At 39.4% G+C, this 27,527-nt stretch overlaps 1 protein-coding gene across 2 annotated transcripts in view; it reads left to right on the forward strand.

Annotated features, from left to right (window-relative positions):
• The first annotated feature begins 1,514 nt into the window (after nt 1–1,514).
• The window catches only part of Plscr4 (phospholipid scramblase 4), a 34,630-nt gene continuing 8,617 nt past the window's right edge, over nt 1,515–27,527 (forward strand). Inside the window, exons 1-3 of one of the 2 annotated variants that reach the window (XM_085827893.1) lie at nt 1,515–2,427; nt 16,072–16,099; nt 17,251–17,361. In XM_085827893.1, coding sequence (XP_085684019.1) covers nt 16,093–16,099; nt 17,251–17,361 — 118 coding nt within the window. In that variant the 5' untranslated portion in view covers nt 1,515–2,427; nt 16,072–16,092. Of the gene's footprint in view, nt 2,428–7,063; nt 7,399–16,071; nt 16,100–17,250; nt 17,362–27,527 lie in introns of those variants that run through there. The other variant, XM_085827894.1, reaches the window with a different exon arrangement.

The raw sequence follows: 27,527 nt of genomic DNA on the forward strand, positions 1-27,527 counted from the left end.
CCCACTCCCTCCATCCCTTCCTCCATCTATCCATTCTTCCTCCCTACCTCTCCTTTATCCCTCTCTCTTACTGCTCTCCCTGCTCCAGTGTATCTTGGGAGGAGTAAGAGGGGCCCATGTGATAGTTTAGTGCCATTATTTTATTAGAATTTAGAATTATGTAGGAGAAAATCCTCTGGGTATATCTGTAAAGGATTGTAGCCTTGAATTGTGAACCAGAATAAGTCTTTTCTCCTTTAGCTAGCATTTGCCGGAATACTTATCATAGCAACAAGAAAAGAAACTCATAGGAAGAGAGGTGAATAGAATATAAATGGAATAGAACATGAAACCAGGAAGGAGCTGAGAGTGGGGTGGCTCTTGAGGACAAAGGGGACCACAAGAAGAGAGAAGGCAGAGGGTATGGGGAATGGGGAAAAGGAATGGGAAAGTGTAGTGGGAAGAAGCTTGGATAACAACCAAGTATATTGACACATATGTAAGAAGATGTCACAATGTAACCTATTACTTTGTGTGTCTAAGTATCCGTTTTAAAAGTCAACATAATATACAGCATAAAATATGCGAAGATTTTAGAAAGGCTGTGGAATCATCTCAAAGGTTGTGCCAGAAAAGAAAAACAGACTTAGAGGCTCAAGAGAACGGAAAAATACAGATGCAAGCAGGCAAGCAAGCAAGCAAGCAAGCAAGCAAGCAAGCAAGCAAGCAAGCAAGCAAGCAAGCAAGCAAAACCAGTTAAGTCAAGAAATCACACCCGGCAGTGGTGGCACAGGCCTTTAATCCCAGCACTCGGGAGGCAGAGGCAGGCAGATTTCTAAGTTCCAGGACAGCCTGATCTACAGAGTGAGTTCCAGGACAGCCAGGGCTACACAGAGAAACCCTGTCTGGAAAAAACAAAAACAAAAACAAAACAAACAAACAAAAAAGAAATCACACACATGGGACACTATAAATGCTGCCTTTTTTTTTAAATCTAAGTTTTGTCAAAACCCAAATAACTGATGGCTGACCCAAATGTCATATTCTGTATAGTTTTACAACTTGTGCATTTGTGAACATTACAGTAAAAACACAGGATTGAGGAAATGGAACCTGGGGAAACTTTAATTTTACTGAACTGCTCAATACTGACATTAAGACTGTTGTAAACATAACACAAAAACCTCCTCCTCCCCAAGAGTGTCAAAGAGACAGAGGCACGTTGCAGTAGGGATTCATAAAGAAAGTCTGTATCAGCTCCCACCCCCAAGTCCCCAGGAATTCAGGCTGGACACCTGCTCTGGAAATGCAAAAGCCCTTGAATTCTGCTGTGGCTCATAGCTCCTGAGTGCCTATGTGGTTGCTCTCATATATTTGATTTGTCTTCCAAGCAATGCTTCACAGACATGTTTTTTTTTTTAATTTTATTTTAATTAGGTATTTTCTTCATTGACATTTCCAATGCTATCCCAAAAGTCCCCCATACCCTCGCCCCACCCATCCCACTTCTTGGCCCTGCTGTTCCCCTGTACTGAGGCATATAAAATTTGCAAGACCAATGGGCCTCTCTTTCCACAGACATGTTTTGATCTTGAATGCTTTTGGTATCTCTCATGAGGCCAGTACAGATATTCATACTCACAATCACAATTTCTCGGTCCCTCTAACAAACTCAAAACATTACATCTCGCTAAGACTTTGATGTCAGTTTGTTTGTTTCCTGCTTTCAATAAAATGCTGTATTTCTTCATTTGAGAAGTATTCTTGGCAGATATTACCGACCAGAACATTATTAATTGTTAAATCTATTCTGACAAATCATGTGCGAGGGAAAATGGAAAATTCCAGAACTCCACCCCCCATGTAAACTCCTCCCAGAGCGCAGCCTGCAAGGCCAAGTTCTTGTCAGCTTCTCCAGGTCAGGCTGTGTCCAGTTGTGGTTCTGAGTGAGGTCAAAGGACATTTGGTTTGTCCACTTCCTTCAGCTTCCTGTACAGGACTGAATCACTTTAGTTTGATAAAAGTATGTGTGCCTGACAGCAGCAATTAACCAAGTAACCAAAGTCCTCTTTAGAGAGTCAGAAATCTTGAGCAGGCCTGCTTCTACCCCCCACCCGCACCCCAGTTCCAGTCCCTCTCCCTCCCAGATCAAACTGTCTCCTCCAGGGATGGGAATGAGAGCTGAGCAGTGAGGCTGGGAGACCAGCTGCTTCCCGCCACCAGCAGAGGAGCGGTTCGGAGCTCAGCCCCGCGGGCTTCTCTGGCGCCCACAACTTGTTTACCCTGCGTTTGGCTAGGGTTCAGGACGCCGGCGCCCCACCCTGCAGGAAGCCCTCCCGGGAAGGCTCGCCCGGCTGCCCCTCGTGGATCGTCCCAGCTCCTCGGCGCCTCTCGCCTTCCCCCAGGCAGGACAGCGAGCTCAGCCGGCGACGCCTGCAGCTTCGGGCGGTGAGAGGGGCCAGCGGGGAGCGGGGGACCCTGGGAGATTAGGGGGATGTGGGATGGAGGGCGCGGGCTCCGTGACAGTGGAGGAGGCGGGGCAGCGCCCAAGGCTGCAGCTCAGCCGCAGGTGGTTGCGCAACTTTCGCTTTGTGGAGTGGGGTGGGGTTTCTTGTGTTGGGGTCCTCTTGGTATCCCCCGGGTCTTAATAGGACAATGGGGTGCCGGGTGAAGGCTCTATGGGAGCATCATTCGGCCCTGGTGACATGAACTCTTGAGGGTGCAGGCCCTTCCCAGGAGACCCTCTCCACACTTTTCCCTCTTGCACCCGTGGAGCCGGTCCCCTCCTTGCAGCTCTGTGGGTCTCTCCTCAGGCCTTGGGCATAGATGTTTTCAGATAACTTTACAAGGTTTTGTGGTCAGGGGCTAAAAGATAGAGACAAGTTTTTGTTTGTTTGTTTGTTTGTTTTCCCCCCATTATTTTACAGAGTATAATATATTAGCCTTTTAGGACTTAGAATTTTATATCTTATAGTGTGTGGATGTACGCACTTTTAAGAACCGCAGTATGGGCTTTTATTTTGTCTATAGTAGTTTAAGTGGAGCCAGCACGAGTAACAGAAGTACATTATGAAGACATTATGTAGTAAGGTTGATTTCTAAGATACTTTGGGATACAGATGCTACTGCAGAAGTAAACACACAACCTCCACCTTCCAGCTCCTTGTTATGGGAAATAAGGAAGCAAGGCATTATGTAACCCTTAAAGTAGCCACACTGTCACATTGTATGGCCCAATGACATCACCAGAACAGAGGACACAAAGATGGCACATTATGCATAATTTAAGTGCATAGGGACAATAACAAAGTTAATAAGCATTCCAGTTGCATCACACTTTGTAAGTCTTTTGAGGCTCAACTACAGGAAAGTACAGTGAAAACACATTTTAGTATAAATAACAAAAAAATGACAAATCCATTTAAACTATGAATTGTGGATAAAATTATGAATATGAAACTCCAGGTATTAAAATTATGCTACACGTGAGAGCCCAATAAAATTTATTTTCTTAGGTGAAAATATCATGTCCCTTAAATAATACATAATTAAACAGAATCCTAACTCATTCATAGTTTTAAACTGGCTCTTTAGCTAGCCTATTTGAAAGAATTGCCACACTGCAATTTAAATAAAATACATGGCAGCTTGTTTTATATAAAAAAGGGTATTCTAAAGAATGAACAGACAGTAGAATGCTCCCAGACATTACAATAAAACTGAAGAAAGAGATTTAAGGATAAAATAAAAATGGGTATTTAATAAACATACATTTTAAGTCAGTGAAAGGGGACTGAAATATAACATTTAAATTGATTATGCTTGGAGTACTGGGCATTTATTTGGGTAAACTAATGATAAAACTGTTATTATAGTTAATATAAAATGGGTAAACATAAAGTGTAGTCAGGATGGATAATTTGAATCCAGATGCATAAAACCCAAAGGTTTGTGCACATGAGAAATGGGAAACATCTGCAAAACCTGGGCCCATTAAGAATTTATTTGTGAGCATAAGTACATAAAAATCAGATATGAATGAGGGGTTGTTAGAAAAAAGAAAGTAATTTAACCACAGCTTGAACAGGTGATTGTCAGTAGCACAATTGAAAAGGAACTCGGATGAGCAGAAAAAGTTCGGCAATTAAAATACCATGCTAACTTTTACTAGACCTGATGTTGAATATATAATGGTTTTGTTGTTGCTGACACAGCAAGAGAAATGTACACGTGCAAACTTCAAGGAGAAATATGAGTTGGCGAAACATATCATAAAGAGAGAGCTGAGAGTAGTTGCATTCATTATATTTCTTTTGCCATTTGTTCTATAACAATACTTGCCCAAGAAAAAAATTAAAATCTGTCAAAAGTCTTCCTTAAAGATGCTCATGGTAGCACTCTCTGTAATGGAGCAGGCTTTGAAACTGGAAATCATCTGCTAGGATTTAGTTGTTTAATTTGATGAATCAGGAGATAGAAGATACATACTCCTAAACTTCGGGAGGGAGTAAATGTTCTAACATGTGAGTATGGTAAAGTGCTAGTTAAAATACTAACAGGAACTACAGGCACACCACAGCGTATGCACACAGTTACAGCATGTATGTATGTATGTATGTATGTATGTATGTATGTATGCTGCAGCTTTTGAGACATTCGGAAGACAGAATGAATTATTGTTACTTTGAGTGTTTATATATTCTTGCATATTTCCGTGTGCATATTTATAAAGAAAATGTTATAACAGAAATAGTAAAGTTACAGAGTATCCATGGTTTGTTTTCCATGTATATATTTCCTTTACAGATAGAGTAGATATCAGTTCCTATAGAAAATATGTATTATCTTTCCTGAAGATTTTCATCTTCTTTTATTTTCCTCTTTTAAAGATCCTTTGGGGATATACTCCTGAAAAACTCCATTTTATCCTTCATGAATATCCATGGTTATGATGTTTATTATAGAGACAAAAGCACAAAATTTTCTGCACTGTCATATTCATTAACTTTGCTAAAAGAGGAAAATATGGGCAAGTTCATACTCCTATATTTCACCAACATTATGCTGAAACCCATTTTAATAATACATATTCTTCTGGATTAAATACATAGATATATTATTCTTCACAAAGAAAAACATCTATTGAGAAAAAACAAAAATTAAACCATTGAATAAGAAAAGCAAATCTTTGGGAATAAATCTTAACATAAAATAAACTTTTAATGCTCTTCATATAAATGACTAAGAAAAGAAAACTAATAAACAGAAAATGAGCAGATGACAAATGGGACATTTCCAGCAGCGGAGATGTAAATGTCTTCCAGATGAAATTACAGCTACTCACCATCATCCATTACAAGACATTCGAGAAATCAAGCCAAATTTTCTTTTCCTGCAAGATGGACAATAGCAAACACTGTGAGCGAGGACCCACTGGATTGTCCATTTTTTTGTCCAGTGTGTGAACTGATTTGTGTTCTTTGGGTAGCCATTTAACAATGTTTAGAATGCACAAATATCATACCTGCTAGCTTTACTTAAGATGTTGATATACAGACTTATCTACATAAAGTGTTTCCAAATTGTTTGTGGTATCATAAATTATGGAATAATTTAAAATTTCACCGTTAAACAGCCAAGCCAGTCAGTTGAACATATTCAAATATTAAATGAGAATAGACATTTTAATAAGATAAGATATGGAAGGCTCCACTCTGTACTAAAAAGGCACACACACATATGCATACACACACACACACACACACACACATACACACAACATTACATACACAAAAACTACACAGAAGTATACATAGCTGTGATTCAAAAAGAACACTAGACAGATGAGGTTATATAATTCTTTTTATGTAACTGCTTAACTGCTTGAGTAAATATTCACTTTCCACTTTCAGACAATGGATGTTTTAAGAATTCTTTTTAATAAGTATAGCTTTTCAAGCTTATCTAAAGTAAGGCGCAGGCCTTCTGTTTATCTAGCGAGAAGATGGCACCGTCCTGACTTGACAACATTCTTGATAATGCACTAGGCTTGGTGATGGTCTATACAAATGTAGCCAGAATAGTTTTGTACACTGTATAATAAAAACATTTCCTTTGAGATAGCTAAAATAAAAAGAGCAAATCATCTTTTTAAACAATTCGGACAGGTATGATGTTAATTGTCTCTGGGTTAATTGTCTCTGGCTACTCTGCTTCCGTTTTAATCCATCCTGTATTTTGGAATGTAGTCCCCCCTGCAACCCACAAGATCTTAAGGAAATAGTCTACTGCACAGTTTTTCTTTGGAAGGATTCATGGTGTGACTAAAATACGCAATAGTTTAGGTTCTAAATGCGACCGCCAGTTTGGATTTCGGTTTTGTAATGGGTTCATTCATTCATTGAAAAGTGTCTTCTCTGGTCATTTCTTGGAGGGTTGAGTTTATGCAAAGAAGGTTTACAAATATATGTTTGCATATAGGTCTGATGGATTTATCTGCATGACCTTTTTTACTGTCCCCCTTATCTTGACAATGAAAAATCCCCGTCTACACTGCCTGCATCAGGTACTCTTTTAATGCCAGCCTTTGTACCACCACCTCTCCGGCTCAGAACTCTGAAAGGTGGCTATCAGGGTCCTTTAGTGACCCTTCACAGTCAGCCTCTCCACTACTGGTTCTCTGGACATGAAGAATCCCATAATACAAGTCAATGCTTCACATCACAGATGCCAAGATGCTAGCTTAAGATATATACACAAAAATATATACATCCAAGTTTTATATCTGGCAGACTTCCAAGGGCTCTTTCCATATGAATTCACTATGAAGGAGTACTTCATAACAACTTTTATTTCCAGGTGATTTTTTTTAATGTTCAGATTATAATATGCCTATTACAGGAAATTTGGAAATTTAAGGAAGAAAGTGTTGTGAGTTTTTTTTTTTTTGACAAATTTTCTCCTTTTTGTATTTTAACAAACTATATTGTAATAATATTGAGTGTACTGGAAACATTACATGTTTCTGGCAAGAACATTTGTATCTATATTTCCCTAGATTATTAGTTTATGATGTTCCACTGTGAGGTGCTCGCCCAACCAGCATGCTGCTGTAGCGTGTAGTTTAGAGTTGCTGCTGCTTGCTTTTAATCTGCATTTGTTTACAGAAAATAAAAACTCCACTTAAAGCAAAACTATTAATTAATCTCTGGACTTAAAACAGAAAAATTACTTAGGTTCAAGAAAGAGGCTTTAGCTGGGCAGTGGTGGTACACACCTTTAATCCCAGCACTTGGAAGGCAGAGGCAAGTAGATTTCTCAGTTCAAGGCCAGCCTGGTATACAGACTGAGTTCCAAGACAGCCAGGGGATATACAGAGAAACCCTGCCTTGAAAAACAGAAGAAAGAAAGAAGAAAGAGGTGAGGGGAGAGGAGAGGAGGGGAGGGGAGGGGAGGGGAGGGGAGGGGAGGGGAGGGGAGGGGAGGGGAGGGGAGGGGAGGGGAGGGGAGGGGAGGGGAGGGGAGGGGAGGGGAGGGGAGAGGAGAAAGGCTTTAGAGAATGGCCCATTAGTATGGTCTCCTTGGTTGTTCCCTTAGCTTTCCTGCTGTACTCACTTGCCCCTCCCCATCTCCTCCCTCTCTCTTTCTCTAGCTTAGTGGTCTTCTGTCTGATCACATTTTGCACAGCTTTCTCATTTTTCTACAGTTCATAGTGACTTTCCGAGAAACTGTTATACAGAGGAAATGTAGAAATGTCACATTTTAATTTTTAATCTGTTTGCCTCACTTGTTTTTCTAACATAACTGTCCTAGCAGGAAACTCCATGATAACTTGGAATGGAGTTGTGCTTTTGGTCTTAGAGGAAGCAGTTTTTCTTGCTGCTTCTTTTGCTAGCTATGGAATGCTTCTTGGGGGTCTTGGCTAGATTAAGGAAATCCCATTCTCTTCCTAGGTTATCAAGTTTGGCTTTATATTTTTAACCAAAAAGGGAAATTGGATCCCCGTGATGTTTTTATTGCGTGTCTATGTAAATTAAGTGAAGTTTTGCTATATTGGTTGATTTCTATATGGAATTATATTATTGGTTATAAAAATACACTAATAAAGGTTTTACAAAAAATTTTAAAAAGAAATACATTAAAGTAAGTAAAATCCTATATTGTTATTGAGATAATTCCTGCTTGTATATAGTGTATATAAATTGATATGGCTTGAGTTTGTTCTGTAGTGTTTTGTTAGCTTCTGAGGTCAAGTTCTTAAGCAATGTTAACATAGCTCTGTTTTCATAGTGTCTTAGTGTGGTTATATCAAGGCCACTCTGACCTGACAAAGCTAATTAAGATACATTCACTCTTACTTGTGGGAGATTTGTGAAAGCTGAACATTCATTCTTTTTGTAAAAGAATTCTGTAGTTTATCAGAGAAGTTCTATGTTCTTAGTCTCTCCCTGTGGGAACATCCTGCAATACTGACTCATTGTCTTGCTATAATTCTGTTCTTATTTCTGCTTCTTACCAAGTCACCTTTAGTGGTGGGTCCTTCTGGCAATCCTTATGGTACTTGGTTGATCTAAACTCTCTCTGTGTGTGTGTGTGTGTTTTCTATATAGTAAGGACATTATAGTATGACCTTAAAAAATGAACAAAAGCAAAATTGACAGAATATGTGGTGCGGTTCAAATCCAGGACCTCACCCATGCTGAGAATTCATTCCCATTGAGTTGCATGCTTGTCTGTGTTCCTTTATTTTTCTATAATTCATCTCTTTGGTTTTCTATAGCTTCTCTGTATGACTGGATAATTTTCATTGATTTGCTATTAACATAGTAGCTTTTTACACAGTCTCCATTTGTCTATTGATTTCATCCAGTGATGTTTAGATTTCTGTTATTGTGTTTGCTCAGTATTAAAACATATCTACTTTTTATATCTTTCATTACTTTGCTGAGACATTCAGTATTGGGATATTTTTAAAAAACATTCATCTTATTTGATTTTAGTATTTGTGTCCATGATGCATGTGTGTGGGTGCCTGTGTCCAGGGCATACGTGTGGAGGTTAAAGGACAACCTTGAGGAGTCAGGCCCTTCTTCCATCCTGTGTAGGTTCTGGAGAGCAAACTCAGGTTATGCTGGTGTGGCAAGTTCCTTGACCCAGTGAGCCATGTCTTGGTCTGGAGAATTTTTTTTAATTCCTAAATTATTTGTAAGATAAGTCAGCATTGCCATCATCCTAGCATTAATACATTTTCATATTTTCCCCTAGGAGTTTTCTAGTCTTTTTCTAGTCTTTTTTTTGTGCTATAATTTTGTGTTTTTACCTGCACATTTTGAGTATTATTTAGGAGAACCTCATTCTTGTTAAACTCCATGGAGATAGCCGACCACCTCACTGTTTGGCCAGGCAGTGCATGTACTTGGTTTGAGGCCTCACTTCTTGGCCAGCTTCTGAGTGTGTGACTTCAATGGCAGCTTTCTTTTCTCTGTCATTCAGCTAGCTCTTGAGTGGACACAACCCAGAACTCAGTCTCAACTTGGGAACTCTTCTCTCTTGTTTGGATCTCCAGGCCTTTGTTAGGTTCTGGGAAACATTATTGGGAATTCTTTAGAGTCACCCTTGCCTACCCAAGGCAGAACAAAAAAAGCATACATGTCTTGAAGCCACCAAGTACACCCCAAACAAAAAGCTTCTTCCCCTGTGTTCCTGCCTCTATAACCAAAGTGGTTAGTAACCTTTTCAGTTATGCAAGTACATATTTCAATTAAGTTGCAATATTAAATTAACTACCCAAAGTCAAGACAGACTCAGCAGTGTCACAGTTGCCAACAAGAATTCCCTCACACCAGACATTTGACACAGGTTTGAGGTTTCCAGATCACTAACATTCTGACAACCTCATGAGTCCAGCTACCCCTTCAGGTGTGGTCATTTTCTATAATAACTCACGGGACTCAGGACTCAGGGCTCTCCAAGTGAGTAAAGCTCTACTACAAGAAATGCAAATCAAGATTAGCCAAATAAAAACACATGTGGGAGGGGCTAGTAAGTTCGGACTCTTTCTACACAACCTAAGGAGCTGGATTCAATGCCCAGAGCACACACTGTCGACAAAGAAACAGAACGTTGTGTCCTGACCTCCACACATTGCCGTGCCTCTTACAGAGCTGTCACCTGCACATGTGGCTTTTGTGTCCTAAACACAAAGCATCCATCTCTTTACCTAGGGAAGCTATGAAACTAACTTGAGACTGAGTGCTCTTTGTATTGGGCTTTCTATGCATAGGCCTGACTGCTAAAACCCTTGGCTATGTGGTTGAACTAAGTCTCTACTCCCCCATCTCCCTAGAGATCAGACAGATAAGAACATTCTAACCCTTTGAACATGTGATATGTTTTTCTGATATGACCAGTCCACATCATGAGACATTCCCTCTGCATAACCTCATGTGTGATCCCAAGGGTATACCATGTATAACAAGAATAACCCTGTCACTGAGACATCCCAAGAGTTTAGAACCCACAACAAGACCAGCCACACTGGTTTGTTGTTATCTAGCGCTAAATTACACATGTAACAACAAAGGTTTAATTAGTATCACTTTCAGTGGAGGTAGAAGAAAGTATTGATTTAGACAGTAGCAAGACCTAGCAGTTATGCATTTTTTTAAGGCTTGACAGATTTTCCTTCATTAGACAAGGTCTACAAATTTCCTTAGAGCTATTAAAATAATAACACATGCACCTGTCTTGGGTCCTGTGACATATGAGACTAAATGTGAACATTTGAAAAGACTCACAATATTTTATTTAACCTTTTCACATTCACCAAATGTAATATGACTCCCACACAAATACAACATCGCTCATATGCCGACAACACCAAGGTCTTCAACTGTGAGGACTATGCTAAGACACTTTGTTGATTCTCTATTCCAAGAACAGAGATATTGAAAATTCAGTGAGCTTGCTATGGTGGCTCAGGGCTATAGTCCAAGCACTTGGAAAATCTAAGCAGGAGATTCTCCATGAGTTCAAGAACAGTCTAGGCTATACTGTGAGTTCCAGGCTAGTCTATGCTACTGAATGGGATCTTATCTCAGAGAGAGAGAGAGAGAGAGAGAGAGAGACAGAGACAGAGACAGAGAGAGAGACAGAGACAGGGAGACAGAGACAGAGAGACAGAGAGAGATAGAGAAAGAGAAAGATAGAGATCTTTAATGTCACTAACATTTTGTTCTTTGTAAAATATACTGCTTGATAAATTCTGTCAACCAACATTTATTACGTTTTGGGCTGCAACTAGGGAGCATGCTCCTTTGTATGTTTATAATTCTATCTGCTAGAGCTTCCCTCTGTGGGAGAGGACAGTGTCTGCCCAGAACCCAGGTTGGTCTGGCAGTTGTTTAGCTGGTACACGTTGAGCGACGGAGTGCCAGGGCATGTCAAACAGTACTGCTATCCATGCACAATTTCCTAGTGATTCAGTAATAATACCGAGCATCTGAGCATTGTCTGTGGGCCTCACACTGTCTCTATGGAACTATTCATTTTACAGCAGTACTTGGAAGTTGGCCCCACAGTCACTCTTTCTGTGACGCACAGGGCAACTCGAAATAGAGCCTGGTTCTCATGGTCACCTCAGTGTCACACCATAGACCTGGACATGTGCTGTCAGCCGTGTTGCTGGCTTGCACTACTGGGTGGCTTCCCAGTCTTCTTTTCACCTCCAGGTGTCTTTACATGAGGATTAAGATATAAAAAGGATATCGTGGCTCAGAAAATGATTGCATGTTAGATTCAGTAAACAGACAGGAGACTTGGGCACTGCATATAGGGCTTTGCTAAGTTAGCTGACGTTCAGGAGGAACTGTCTGTCCTTCTTGTCCTTTTAAAAAAATGAAGTACTAAAAGACAGCCAGAGGCCAGGGTTTTAGAATGCATATACCAGTTTCTAAGCCTTTGCCTGGAGATTCTCACCTGGCAATCAAAGAAACAAAGAAACAAAGAGTCAAAAGAAAAAACCCAAAATCAACCAAAAAACAAACAAACAAACAAACAAAAAAAACCCAAAAAAACCAACCTCCCTCCCAGAGATCAGCACAAGTCCAGTGTTTCACTGTGAATTTCTGACCAGCTTGGGTCTTGTGACTGAACTTTCAAATCTCCATGTGTGTGTTAGAACTTCTGGTTTGATGGGATGCTGTATCATTTCATGATTTGCACAAGCGAAACTTAAAGAGCAATCTTCTGTGTCCGTGTCTCAGCCAGGTTAGCTGTGCTGCGTAACAGGAAACACATCCCTCAGTTCACTGATTATTCCAGGATTAAGACAGAATTCTTGCCTCTGGCAACTGGGAATTATCCTGCTTACATAATATGCTGGCAAACATTATGCATAAGAAAAGAACAGCAACATAGGTAGGTTAGAATGGGCGACATTTAATATGTGTTCTGTTGCTGCCAGACGTCATTTGAAGTAGCAGCTGCAGCTGCCTTACAAGGATGCAGATCCTTGCCCAACCTGGCTTTGTCTGTGTCCTAACTCTCATCTCTCTGTGATGGTCCAGACATCTGTAGTTACCCTGTGTGAATCATATGTCCCCGAATGCCAGGACTTCAGCAGAACTTCCTGGGCTTTGGTATACTAACCTGAGATGTACCCCAGTTTCGAGAACTAATTTCCAGAGTTGATGAAGGCAGAAGCCAGTCTCAACGTAGGATGCACTTCACTGTTGCTGACTGAGAGAACATCTGAAACAATTTACTAGCTATTAAGGGAGGATTAAGATGACAGAATTCTTTCTTGTACCAACTGGAAATTACTGTGCTTACATAATATCTTGGCTAGAATGGTATTGTAAAACTTTATAAGAAAAGAAAGAGAATCGAAGTTGATGAGAAAAGGCTCGAGTCGCTAAAAGGGGGGAGGGGTGTGAAAGGAAACTTGGCTCCCCCAGTCTGTGAGGTGATATGTATCCACATTCTGCTTTGTTTCATTAGTATTCGTTTATATCTAACGTTTTATGGATTTTGCAGGGATGGGGAGGGGAAAGGGGCTTATTTCAGCTCATAGTTCCATATCACAGCTCATGGCAGAGACCATAAGGGAGTGCTGCTTATTGGCTTCATCTCTAGGGGTAGCACTACTTACAGTGCTCTGGATTCTCCCTCATACATCATCAATTAAGATACACCATAAGTCAACCTGGGGAGGCTCTTTTCTCAATTGAGGTTCCCTATTCCCAAAGGACTCTAGCTTGTGACAATTACATATAAAACTAGCCATTTACAGTCAGCTTATACACCCAAAACTCCTTGACAGTAGGGAAACCCAATTCTTCCTGAGGAAGGACCCTATAAGAATAATACTGAAACTTTTATTGTTACTTTTTCTTCTCTGTTTCTTCAAAGGATCTTTTAAAAGTGACTTTTATTTCATGATAGCTATATACTAAAGGAAAGAAATTAATCATACTATTCAAAAACTGCTACACACTGACTGGTTCTGAATTGACATTATTCTAGGAAGCCCTCAACATCCCTATGGCCAACCAATCCCAGTAGGAGTATAGAGAAGCCAACTAATCAGAAAGTGTGAGTTTCTAGAACCCAACCATTCTGAGTGGAGTCTTATATAGAAGACAACCAATCAGAGTAGGGGCTTATGAAAACTAAATGATCATGGTTTATAACTGAAACCCTTCTCCGCTTCAATCGGTGAGTGTGAAAACATACTCCCCGGAAATCCCCTTCTTCCACAATGCAGGAATAGACATGTTTAGTAACTAGGAAAATATACATACAGATTCCCTGATCTGGGAGGGAAGTGATGTTAAGGTGTAATAGTGCATGTTTTAAATCTCAGCGCTTGCAGTCTGTGGCAGGTGGATGGCTGCGAGTTTAAAGACAGGCTAGGCTACATTGCCTGTGTCTGGCCAACCAGGGCTACAGAGAAACATTTTCTATTCCTCACTAAAGAGAGTGTGGGAGGGGGGAGAGGGAGAGAGAGAGAGAGGAGTAGAAAAGGAAGGAAGAAAAGGAAGGAAGGAAGGGAGGGAGGGAGGAAGGAAGGAAGGAAGGAAGGAAGGAAGGAAGGAAGGAAGGAAGGCAGGTAGGCAGGAAGGAAGACTGCAAAAGGTCAGCCTGAAGCTAGCACCTAGCTAGGCTAGGGTTATACTAAAGCAAAAGCAATACTGCATTCCTGGAGTCATTACAGAAATTATTTTCAACCTTAAGTACTTGAAGAATGTATTATTTCACTACATCTGCCTTCACAACACCTGTTAGGCATGTACAAAAGACTGCGGAATCTCAGCGTGTGTGATTAAGTCTGTGTCTTGAATTAGATTCCATAGATCAGGATGTCTGTTTTCACACCAGTCTCAGGTTGGTTCTGCTGCTATAACTCTGGAATAGAAGTTGAAATCTGGGATAGTGAGAGCTTCGACAGTTCTGTTATTCAGGAATGTGTTTTCAGCTATCCCGGTTGAATTATGTTTTCAACATGAAGTTAGAGAGTACATTTTCACATTTGTGAAGATTTGTGTCATTTTGCTCTAGCTAAGACTTCAGGTGCTCTACTGAGTAAGTATAGCCATACTGAAGACAGTGGGCATCATTATCTTGTCCTGATTTTAGTGGAAATGCTTTCTTTTTCTCTTTTTAGGATGATACTGCTGTGGGGTTGCTGCAAATCACTTTTATTGTGTTGAAAAAATGTCCACTGTATCCATAGCATCTTCAGAACTTTTTTCATGAGGAGACATTGAATTTTGTCAGAGGCCATTTCTGCATTTAATGAGATAATCACATGCATTTTAATACCTTAGTTTGTTTATATGTGGCACTGCATTTATTGGTTTGCCTATGTTTAACCACCCTGCGTATCTGAGATGAAGCCAACTTGGTCTTGGTGGACAATCTTTCTGATGTCTTGGATTCTGTTTGGAAGTATTTTATTGAGAACTTTTACATCTGTGTTTATAAGGAATATCACCCTATAATTTTCTACCTTTTTACAGGTCTTTGTGTGTTTTAATATCAAGATAGTAGAAGCTTTGTAAAAATAGTTATGGATTGTTCCTTCAGTTTGTATTTTTTGGAGTAATGTGTTCTTCTTTGAGAGAATGGTAAAATTCTGCACTGAATCAATCTGGCCTTGGTGGGTTTTTTTGTTTGTTGGTTGGTTGGTTTAGGACTTGGATGGGAGAATTTTATTTACTGCTTCTATTCCACTAGGGGTTGTGGATCTGTTTCAGTTGTTTATTTCATCTTGACTTAGCTTTGATAGGTTGTATATATCAAGAGACTCACTCATTTCCTTTTTAGGTTTCCCAATTTGATGGAATACAGATTTTTAAAATGTGTTATTATGATTCTACGATTTTTGCCAGTGTTTATTGTCGTCATCCCCTTTTCATCTATAATTTTATTAATTTGTTTCTCTTCTCTCCATCTTTTAATTAATTTGGCTAAGGATGTGCAAGTCTTATTCATTTCCCCCCCAAACCCCAATCTTTATTTCATTGATTCTTTGTATTATTCTTTGTTTATTTATATTTCATTGATTTCAGCCCTGGATTTGATTGTTTATTCCTTTGTACTCTTTTTGTTTTTCAAGACAGGATTTCTCTCTAGCCCTAGCTGTTCTAGAACTAGCTCTGTAGACCAGGCAGGCCTCAAATTCACAAACATCTGTCTGCCTCTGTCTCCTGAATACTAACATTAAAGGTGTCTTTTATGGTATTATTTCTTTTTGTGTTTTTGTTTGCTTGTTTGTTTGTTTGCGGAGCTTTTAGATATGTCACTAAATTATTAATATGTGATCTCTCCAGTTTTTTTTTTAATTTAGGCACTATAAACGTGCTTCTTAGACCTGCCTTCATTGTCCCATAGGTTTGGGAATATTGTGTTTCCACTTTCATTCAATTCTAAAAGAGTTTTTCATTTCCAATTTGATTCCTGTCTTGATTCATTTTTCATTCAGTAATGAAATGTTCATTTCCTTTGAGATTGTAGCCTTTCTATTACTTTTGTTGTTGTATACATGTATTGTATATATACATAAAGGTATTTACATGTTTTCTTTTACAGGAATAATTAGAACCCATCAAAATGTCAGGTAAGATTTTATGAATTTCCTAAATTTTATTTTATTATTTTAATTTAAGTGTCCGTGTGTGAAGCTGGAGCTACAGGCAGTTGTGAGCAGCCTAGTATGTGTGCTGAGATCTCCATCGGGTCCTCTGCAAAACCAATAAGCACTCTTAACTGCTGGGCCCTCATTCCAGTCCCAGTTTTCCTAGTTTTAAAACGTTTTGTTTTCCCATATGAGTTATATGATTGTTTTCTTTGAAGAGGTGTATTTTATTCTGATATATTTGAGCATTTACACCATTTGACCCTTTAGATACATGTATATGTAAGTTCACTTGAACATATTAATTCTGTGTAAGAAAAGGTGTAAAAACAGTTCATATTTGCACACAGACCTGAAAGGTTTCTTAGTGTTTGGCAGAAGTAGGTAAAGCAAAAGAAAGATAGGAGAGCAAATCCAGACAAGACAGGAGCTGTCAGGAGTTGTGGTGACCTTTGGCCTAGAGGCAAAAGAGTCAGGTGAGGATTCTGCCTCACAGCTAGGGTCTTTTGTTTGCTCTGATATAAAATTCAGCCATTTATTTATGAAATTGAGACCCTTTCTTAGAGTGAGGCAACTAAGGATTTCCTTTCATCTCAATGAGAGAACAAGATATAGCACAATGGAGTGGCTTCTGTGGCACCCGTCAGCAACCTCTGTGACACTGGGACCAAGTGGCTTTGAGGAAGAATGCCGTAAGAGTATGAGCCACAGCAGACATGAACCAAGTGTTTATGGCTGTATTAGGTCTAGTGACTACTGAGAATTTATTTAATGTTTTCAATGTAGATACCGCATTTTCAAAAGACTGTGAAAAAACAGCTTTATATTTCCAGTGTTTCTCAGACAATAAGAGAAAGAATCTCTTCTGTCTGCAGGAGATTAACTGTGTAGGTGGGAGTCAGCAGGTAGCCGGTTGAACCATGAGCATGAGAGCTCAAACACAGCCACAAGCAGTGTGATGTTTAGTTTCCTTTTCAAAACTTACTTTCAGTCTAACATTCATGAGATTTATTAATAGGTGTTCTTCATAAGAAGTATGGGTGTATTTTCAGGTGCTTATAGGAGACAAAAAGACTGCATTTTGCAATCATATTATTACTTACTATGTGGGTCATGTCCCTCTCTTCCTAAAGGTCTGGTCCCCACAGCTCCTGAGCAACCTACAGAGGAAATGGAAAATCAAATAAAATCACCAACTGCTGTGCCTGATGCTCCTCCTGACTACAATTCTCATTTTGCGCCAGGTAATGTGAATTTTCAAATATCATCCTCTTTCAGAATACCATAGCCATAGTTAAGGTTAATTTCTCAGTCAACATTTGCTTCAAATATTGAACCAGGTGTTGATAGAGGGCCAGCTTAACATATTCCTGTGTAAACGCAGGGATAATCTTCTCTATGTTCTTAGTGGACAGAAAGAGAAAACACATGGGAATACAGAACATGGTGCTGTCTGTCACTACCAGAGTTTGGAAGAAAGCTGTGTGGATAAAGCAGGCTTTGATAGACTAGGAAAATGACCCATGTCTTACACAGTGTCCCTGAAGATGTGGTATGAGGCAGTCATGGGTAACTGGCAGGAGGGACAGAGAAGGGGAAGTGCTGACTATGGCATGGATTTTTATGTCTTAACACTATTGGTGGAGACTTGGGAGGAGGGGTTGCCACATATTTCCAGAGTACATTTGAGAGATTATAGTCATTTTAGGAAATAGCCACACCATTTCCGAGGAGCAGATCAAACTGTTCAAATCAGGTTCTGTTCACTATGCAAACGTCTTGGTTTTCTATATATCAGACAAAATAGGCCCGGTTAGGGGTTTAGCTATATCATAAGAGACTCTGTCTAGGAAATGAAGGCCCTGGGCTCAGTCCCAGGAGATATCTTTCAAATTAAACAGGCAAGTTAAAAATGGATTAAATGCCAAATGCACTGCTAATGAATTGTCTCTAACAGTGAAAAGTCACTGTGTTCTCCACCTAGTAGCTAGACCTTGAGAAATAGTTGACAATTTCTCACATGTATATGGTTACTCCTATCTCTTCTGCTGAAACCCTTCATTCTGGGAAATTCTTTCCTACTTCAGGCTCTGTCTCTCACTGTCTCTCTGTATCTCCCTCTCTGTCATCCTTTCTCTGTCTTTCTTTAGCTCTCTCTATGTCTTTCTCTCTGTCTCTGTTCTTCTACGTCTTTGCCTTCCTGTCTTTGTATTTCTGTTTCTCTCTCTATGTGTTTCTGTCTCTCTCTGCCCCGTCCCTCTGCCTCTGTGATTCTGTCTATATCTGTCTCTCTGTCTCTGTGTGTCTTGTGTTCTCTCTCTCTCTCTCTCTCTCTCTCTCTCTCTCTCTCTCTGTGTGTGTGTGTGTGTGTGTGTGTCTTTCTCTCTGTCTGTCTCTGTCTGTCTCTGCCTCTGTCTGTCTCTCTCTCTCTCCTCTGTATGTGTATGTCTCCCCCATAGAGTTTAATTATCATTGCTTGCAGGAACATAGGCTACAAGAAAATGATACCCTCTTCCCCAGCAACCATTAACTGCTAATAGTCCCAAAGCAGATGTGAAGTCTCATGAGTGGATAGATAGCCACAGCTGCTGTGGGTTCATGAAAGCAACAGCTGTGCTGTGTCCACAAGATGTCTTTTAGCACCATGCCTCCTTCATCCTCATCATAATTATGCCTCTGCTTTATAACTGGACACATTTTTCCTAGAAGATCAATATTGCAGCTCACTGGGAACACTAGTAAATGGCTTCCCCATCTCAGCACCCTGTACAGTATCTTCTAGCACTGTGGAAAAGAGTCACCAAGCAAGAAGCCTCTAGTTCAGTTCCATCTTGATTTCTGTGTCTATGCCTATATTCAAAGTGTATGTTTTGTGTTCTGAACAATAAGACTATGCCATCAAGTTCAGTTTGGGGACCAGGAACAATGGCAATAACTTATCCTGTTTTTGGAGCCCATGGCAGTTCCATGACCAACAACTTAGGGAAGTGTCAGTTCTCATGAATTGTGTTCTTCTAATTCATAGAAACCAGAAATAATATACTTGCAAATTTTGGTTTAATGAAATTATTTAAATTCAAATAGAATTTAATTTCCATTATATTCATGAATGTATTTTCCCAGCCAAAAACAATGTCCTGTATTGTTTATTAAAAGCATAGTTAATAAATAAACCATGGTTTCATGGAATCTATTTAAGAAGACAAAATAGTATGACTTTTTAAAGTAAAAAAACAATGGTAATACTAAAAGTTATTAGAAATGAAAATCCCATAGGCAGTTTCTCACACTGGCATTGGGAGAAAGCTTCATCCTGTTCTGTGTAAATTAATGTGAGATATTGTGTTCATACAAAGTTAAACACGTATTGTTTTGTTTCAGCTTGTTTTCCTACAAAAACAGTCAAAACCATTATATGCAATTTCTTAGAAGGAAACATAATATGGCATTTTCTTACACATAATATTTCCACATTTTTTCTTCTTCATTTTTAGCATGGGTTGATATATACTTATAATTAAAATCACTCATTCATATAAATTGGTACATAATTTTAGAAATGTAATCATCGTACTGAATAATCCTTAACATAAGTTCTACTTTCCTTCTGGCTATTGATCATCAACTTTTATTACTTAAAGTGCTTTTATAGGAAAGGCACAAGATATTGTAATTAACTCATTTACTCATTAACTCATTTATAATGATTAGTATTCTTTAAATGGGGTTTTGAGAATCTGAGAAAGGATCCCTGACTCCTAGTTCAGGTGGGCACTCTCGTAAGAGTTCTTTCAGGAATTACAAACATTCTTCATGATAAGTTTAAACTCAAAATGTCCCTCATTCTGCTTCTATAAATACTCATTTTTGTTCTCATTTAGTTTTAACTTAACAGCATTATCAATCATTTAATTATATGTACTTTCAGTCTTTATCAAGTATAGAGAGAATATCTTGTGTGTTCGGTGGATGCATTACCTGTCAATTAAAAAGCCTTTGGCCTTTAATCCCAGCACTTGGGAGGCAGAGGCAGGTGGATTTCTGAGTTTGAGGCCAGCCTGGTCTACAAAGTGAGTTCCAGGACAGCCAGGGCTATACAGAGAAACCCTGTCTAAAAAAAAAAAAAAAAAGCCTTTGCCCAATGACTTAGTCAAGAAATAAGAGGTGGGATATCTTGGAGGAGAAAGAATTCTGAGATAGAGCCAGGTCAGAGGTTTGCCTGGGAAGATGTAAGGAGAGCACTGATAACTAGCCAAAAGGCAGAATGTAGGTTAAAATAAATGCATTATCTTTAGTTGTGATCTAGTCAAGGTAGAGCTTAGCTATAGGGCCAAGGTATTTGTAAATATATTTTCCAGTCTGGATTTTATTTCTGGGAGCATGAGGCTTGGAGGAAGAACCACACCTGACGTCTACACTCAAGAGCTGGTTCTCTCAGTGTTCTTTGGTATTTTCTTGAGTCCTGCCTGGCTCCCCTCTCTTTCATCCACTTTTCTTTTTTTTACTCCCTCATAAAGTGATCTTGACAATCCAACTAGTGTTGTGTACTTTTGGGCACTTATAAATCTCATCCTGATCCACTTTACCACACTACACTTCAGATTTTCAATTGCTACTGTCTGTTCACCATGTTCTCTGCATAGATACATGTCCTCAAACATAATCGTTGAACCAAATTTGACATATTACTCCCATATTCATGCTCCTATTTTCCACACTTTGGAGGCATGTAGGAGCACAAACTAAAAACATTAGAATCATTCCTTAATAACCAGTCCACTAATGAGTCAACACATTTTTTAAGGCCAGTTTTAATGGTTTCTTCCTTGACACAATTAAATTGCCTTGCCTTACATCTGGATGCTAGCAAGTGCCTCCTGCTTAATGTAAGGTTGTGTGCTGAGGATTACACATGTGAAAACATCTACTCTTCATCCTCACGGCAGAGTCCAAGCTGTAGATACAACGCATACGGTTTGCTTATATTCTTACCTTTCCTGCTCTCTAGCCTTGCATGTGAGCATCCCACACACAGCCCTAACTTCTGTAGAGCTGAGCCTACTTTGTCCATTTCTTGTTCTGCTCTATGTTCTCATGAGACCATCCCTTGCCATGGAGGACCAGGTTGAATGAGGTAGCATTTATGCCATAGCTCATGTTATCTCATGGGTTAAGAACCACTCTTGCCATCCCGCAGTACACTATGCATCTCTCTGTGATTGAAGCAGTTAAGTACTTTATAATAACCATTGGTTTTTCTTACAAGCATTAACATGCTCTGAAATACAGGCAGTAATGAGTGTATGAGTCAAAACAACTGGTTCCTAAGGCTGATTTGATTAACGTTCCCTAAATAAAGTAATGTTTACCTCATAGCTTCGTTTTGAGATAGCGTTAGAGAACTGATTTTGTAGTTCATGTCTTTATTAACAAGCTTTTATCATAAATTGGGACGTCACAGATTCACTTAGCTTCAAAAGCTAATGTCTAAATTGCAGGAATTTGATCCCCTGCACTACTGGTTTTGAAGAAAATGCTCTTTTCCCTATTTGTCCTTCAAAGAAACTTCTTCAAGCTCCGGGGTTGTAACTTTTTTTGTACTAACTGATTTTTCTCAGTGTTGGTTAATACAAGACCACTATGCTTTGGTGACTGGGAATGTGTGTGTGTGTGTGTGTGTGTGTGTGTGTGTGATTTAAGGATTGAAATAGTTGACAGCCGTAGAGTTGCTAGATCTTCAGCCCTCCACAGAATCCCCTAGTGAGTGTTCCTATTCCTCGCTTATAATACAGTAAGGATATTGATGTAATGTAGTTAATAATATAGTAAATGTTATATAATGCAGAAATATAGATGCTAGAAAGGCTTCTGGCAGTTCAACAACATCCTTTCATGATTAAAAACTCCAAAGAAACTAAAAATAGAAGAAACATACCCTGATATATTAATGGCTATATAGGTCCCACCTGTAATTTATATTATACCTAATAAGAAAAAAAAGAGAGAGTTTCTCATTTGAAACATACAAAGGTGCCCACTCTCTTCATTCTTGCTCAGCCCAGTGCTTGAACTCTTAGATAGAGCAGTAAAACAAGAGAAAGGAATAAAGACTATAAAGAAAAAGGAACACAATTCTAAGCACTCCTATTTGCAGATGTCATGATTGTATACTTAAAGGACCCATAGAACTCCAACAGGAAGCACTTAGACCTAATAAACACTTTCAGCAAAGTGTCAGGATGCAGAAACAGCATAAAAACAAACAAACAAACAAACAAATGCCTCAGTCTAGACCAATTACAGCTTGCTAAGGAAAACTCCCTTCACAGTAGCTTCAATATAACAAAACACCCAAGAATAAAAGTCCTAAGCATAAAGGTTAAAGGAAGTTAGGAAAGAAGTGAAAGAAGACACAAGACCTCTCATGTCCATGAATCAGCAGCTGTTGTTGTAAAGGTGGTTGTATTATTGAAAATGATCTACAGATTGCACACAATCCCCAACAAAATTTCAACTGTATTCTTCATAAAACTAGAACATATAAAATGAAAATGATCTTCAGATTGCACACAATCCCCAACAAAATTTCTATTGTATTCCTCATAAAACTAGAACATATAATTCTAAATGCACACAGAAAAAAAAAACAATAAGGAAAATACCCAAATGCTAATCTCAAATTGTATTAAAGAGCTGTAGTCACAAAAATGTAGTGATAATGGCACAAAACAGACATGTAGACTGCTCTCTGTTGCTGAACTCAAACACTGAACAAAACTAACTTAGATATTGAAAGGGTTTGTTTCAGTTTATAGGACATAATCCATCCCTTCATCAAGAGAAGCCAGAGCAGGAGCTCAAGGCAGGAGCTGAAGCAGAGCTATTGGAGGAGTACTGCACATTGCATCTCTCTTGCAAAGTTACCACTGTCCTTGTACAAAACCTATGAGGTCCCAGGTCCACTGTCCCAAGGACATCACTATTCACAGTGGGCTGGACCATCTGACATCAATATCAACTACCAAACAAGAAAATGTCCCAAAGAGATGTCCATGGGCCAGTCTTATGGAGGCAAATCTTCAGTGAAGGTTTCCTTTTCCCAAATGTGTCTACTTGTCAAAAAGACTGGCCATCACATAATCCAGTAGAACATAAGATTCAGAGATAAATCCATAGTGAGATAGCCAACAAAATTTCAACAAAGTCACAGTCATACACTGGGTGAGAATGGAATGGATACAGTCTCTTTAAAAAAAAATGGTGCTAGGGAAACTGGACACTCATACATAAAAGAAATTAGACCTGTATCTCCCATCCTACACACACAAACACACACACACACACACACACACACACACACACACTGGATCATAGGTCAATGTAAGACCTGAAATTCTGAAACTGCTGTAGAAAAACTTCAAGACAAAGGCACAGATAAGACATATCAAAGAAGGACATTAATAACACAAGCAAACTCCCAAGAATGGACAAATGGGGTTGCATGAAATTCAAAAGCTTCTGTACGGCAAAGGCCAAAAGCAGCATAATATGCCAGCCTACAGAGTGGAGAAAATGTTGCCAACTGCAAATCAGATAGAATATTAATATCTAGAATAATTTTTTAAAACCCTACAAAAATCAACAAAAAACCTAATCTGTAAATGGCTAATGAACTGAGTGGGCAGTTCAGAAGAAGAAACACAAACTCTCCAAAACACTTTGAAGATTTCATTACCCAGTGTGAAGATGCACAAACAAAGGGTCACAGTGAGTGTGTGGAGGTCAGGGGCCAACTCTGGAAGTTGGTTCTCTCTTCTTACTGAGTTCTAAGGATTGAACTCAGGTTATCAGACTTGTATTGCAAGTGGTTTTACCCACTTAGGCATCTGGCTAGCCCCTAGAAAAATATTTGAAAAGGTATTCAACATTTCTACTTTCAGGGATATGCAAATTAAATTTTATTGATATTGTCTTACCCCAGTCAGAATGGCCATTATTAAAAAAAAAAAAAAGTTAGCAAAAGCTGGAGAGAATGTGTAGAGAAAGAGGAGTCTTTATCAAGGCTGATGGACTGAACATGTAGATTCATGCAGACACAATAGAAATCATGTGGAGCTTTCTCAGAAAGATGAACAGAACTGGCATATGACTCAGCCATATCATTCCTGGTTATGGACCAGAAGAACTCTAAGTCAGAATGCCATAAAAATACTTACCTAGGTATCCACCAACAACAGATCCAGCCTATGTGTTCAACAACAATGGGTCTAGCCTACATGTCCATCAGCAGATAAATTGGAAGGAGAACCAATATAGTGTAATAGAATACATGTGACACGGAAACAAAATGAGAGATGCTTTAGAGAAGGGAGAGCCATCGAGGGAATAATAAGGATGAGGGAGCTTAGAAATGGGAAAAGATGACTAGGAACAAAATAAAATGATGCATGTGTGAAAATGTCCCCACAAAAGCACGTTGTAAGCTAACTTTCAAAAATGCTTTAAAAGGGATACGTTAGTAGTCAGAGTGTTTGAATTTTCCATTTGACATATACTAGCTAGTGTCCTTCAGCAAATTACTCAGTCCTCAGCCCAAGAAGAGCTACCAGCCTTTAATCCTTCAATGGATGCCTTTAATCCCAGCATTGGGGAGGCAGAGACAGAAGGATCTCTATAAGTGTAAAGCCAGCCTTGTCTAGAGAGAGTTCCAGTCCAGTCAGGATGTCCATAGACTTATAAGATGGCTCAGTGGTTAAGAGCACTGGCTGCTTTTCCAGAGGTCTTGAGTTCAATTCCCAGCAATCACATGGTGGCTCAGAACTATCTATAAGGGGATCTGATGCCCTCCTCTGGCCTGCAGATGTATGTGCAGCAGAACACTCAGACATAAAATAAAATAAAGTAAAATAAAATAAAATAAAACAAAGCAATGGGGATCAAGCCAGTAAACAGCCCTCCTCTATGGCCTCTGCTTCAGTTATGCCTTGAGTTCTGCCATGACTGTCCCTCCATGGAGGACTGTGAGATGAAATAAACCCTTTCCTCCCTAAGTTGCTAAAAAAAATGTTCATACCAAATGTGTACACGAAATGTATATGTGAATGATGACAGCAGTGTCGTGATGATTACAAGTGAAGCCAACCCAAGTGTCCGTGAGTTAAATAACACAAACAATCCTATATATTCCACATTGCAGAATGCTAATCAACCATAAAAGAGTGAAGTATTGCAAATGCAATGCATGTGATATAACATGAATAAAATTTGAAGACATAAAGATAGAGAGAAACCTGATCCGCAGGTTACACACTGTATACTACCATCTACGTGGCATGCCCATCCTAGGCAGACCACAGAGCACGGTTTCCAGAGACAAGAGAAGAAGAAATAAGAGTGGCTGTTAATGGATGATAAATCATCTGTATTTAGTCAATGGGGATGATTGCTCAGCTTTGCTAGCAGAGAAAGCAGCAGCAGCAGCAGCAGCAGCAGCAGCAACAAAGCCCACTGAGTTATACATTTAGAGAAGGAAAGAAATTGAGATACTTCATTATTTTGACTTGGACATTGTGTTTGATAAATGGAAACTGGGCTAGGAATCTATCCTAAATCAGATAGGGACTAATATCCAATATATGAAGAACTCAAGAAGGTGGACTCCAGAAAATCAAATAACCCCATTAAAAATGGGGCTCAGGGCTAAACAAAGAATTCTCACCTGAGGAATACCGAATGGCTGAGAAGCACCTGAAAAAATGTTCAACATCCTTAATCATCAGAGAAATGCAAATCAAAACAACCCTGAGATTCCATCTCACACCAGTCAGAATGGCTAAGATCAAAAATTTAGGTGACAGTAGATGCTGACGAGGATGTGGAGAAAGAGGAACACTCCTCCATTGTTGGTGGGATTGCAAGCTTGTACAACCACTCTGGAAATCAGTCTGGCGGTTCCTCAGAAAATTGGACATACCTCTCCTGAGCATATCCAGAAGATGTTCCAACTAGTAAGAAAGACACATGCTCCACTATGTCCATAGCAGCCTTATTTATAATAGCCAGAAGCTGAAAAGAACCCAGATGCCCCTCAACAGAGGAATGGATACAAAAGTGTGGTACATTTACACAATGGAGTACTACTCAGCTATTAAAAAGAATGAATTTATGAAATTCCTAGGCAAATGGTTGGACCTGGAGGGCATTATCCTGAGTGAGGTAACCCAATCTCAAAAGAAGTCAAATGATATGTACTCACTGATAAGTGGATATTAGCCCAGAAACTTAGAATACCGAAGATATAAGTTGCAATTTGCAAAACACATGAAACTCAAGAAGAACAAAGACCAAAGTGTGGACACTTTTCCCCTTCTTAGAATTGGGAACAAAACACCCATGGAAGGAGTTACAGAGACACAGTTTGGAGCTGAGACAAAAGGATGGACCATCTAGAGACTGCCATATCCAGGGATCCATCCCATAATCAGCCTCCAAACGCTGACACCATTGCATACACTAGCAAGATTTTGCTGAAAGGACCCTGATATAGCTTTCTCTTGTGAGACTATGCTGGGGCCTAGCAAACACAGAAGTGGATGCTCACAGCCAGCTATTGGATGGATCACAGGGCCCCCAATGGAGGAGCTAGAGAAAGGACCCAAGGAGCTAAAGGGATCTACAACCCTATAGGTGCAACAACATTCTGAACTAACCAGTACCCCGGAGCTCTTGACTATAGCTGCATATGTATCAAAAGATGGCCTAGTTGGCCATCACTGGAAAGAGAGGCCCATTGGACTTGCAAACTTTATATGCCCCAGTACAGGGGAACCCCAGGGCCAAAAAGTGGGAGTGGTTGGCTAGAGGAGTCGGGGGGAGGGTATGGGGGACTTTTGGGATAGCATTGGAAATGTAAATGAGGAAAATACCTAATTTTAAAAAAACAAAAAACAAAACACAATAAACAAAAAAAAAAAAGAGAGAGAGAGAGAGAACTCAGGCTATTTTTGAAACACTTATTATATTTTGTGGCACAATTAAAGAAACAACCCCAAAATGTTTGTCTTACACATTTGAAAGTATTACGTTTAAACAACCAAGTTTTGAAATTTAGATCCCTTGTTTTTGTTTTTCTGTACTCAGGTCCTCTATAACAAACATGACCTCAGCAGCCCTGGTGGAGGACAAAGTTGTACATTATTTTGTAGCATTTTATTATTCTCAATACTCCTCTTTAAAAACCATTGGCAAGTGCTGTTCCTGGGAGCTTGAATGATTTATAATGACAGAGACAGAGTTCATCAGATGTTGGATTGTGGTGGGGTGTGGAGCATGGGTCATAAATATGGATAAGTACTTTGGACTGAGCATCTTATAACCCTACCCCAAGTTCACCATCTGGGACCTATAAGAA

This window comes from Mus caroli, unplaced genomic scaffold (assembly GCF_978045245.1).
Source record: "Mus caroli unplaced genomic scaffold, Mus_caroli_1 scaffold_11, whole genome shotgun sequence".
NCBI classification, from domain to species: Eukaryota; Metazoa; Chordata; class Mammalia; order Rodentia; family Muridae; genus Mus; species Mus caroli.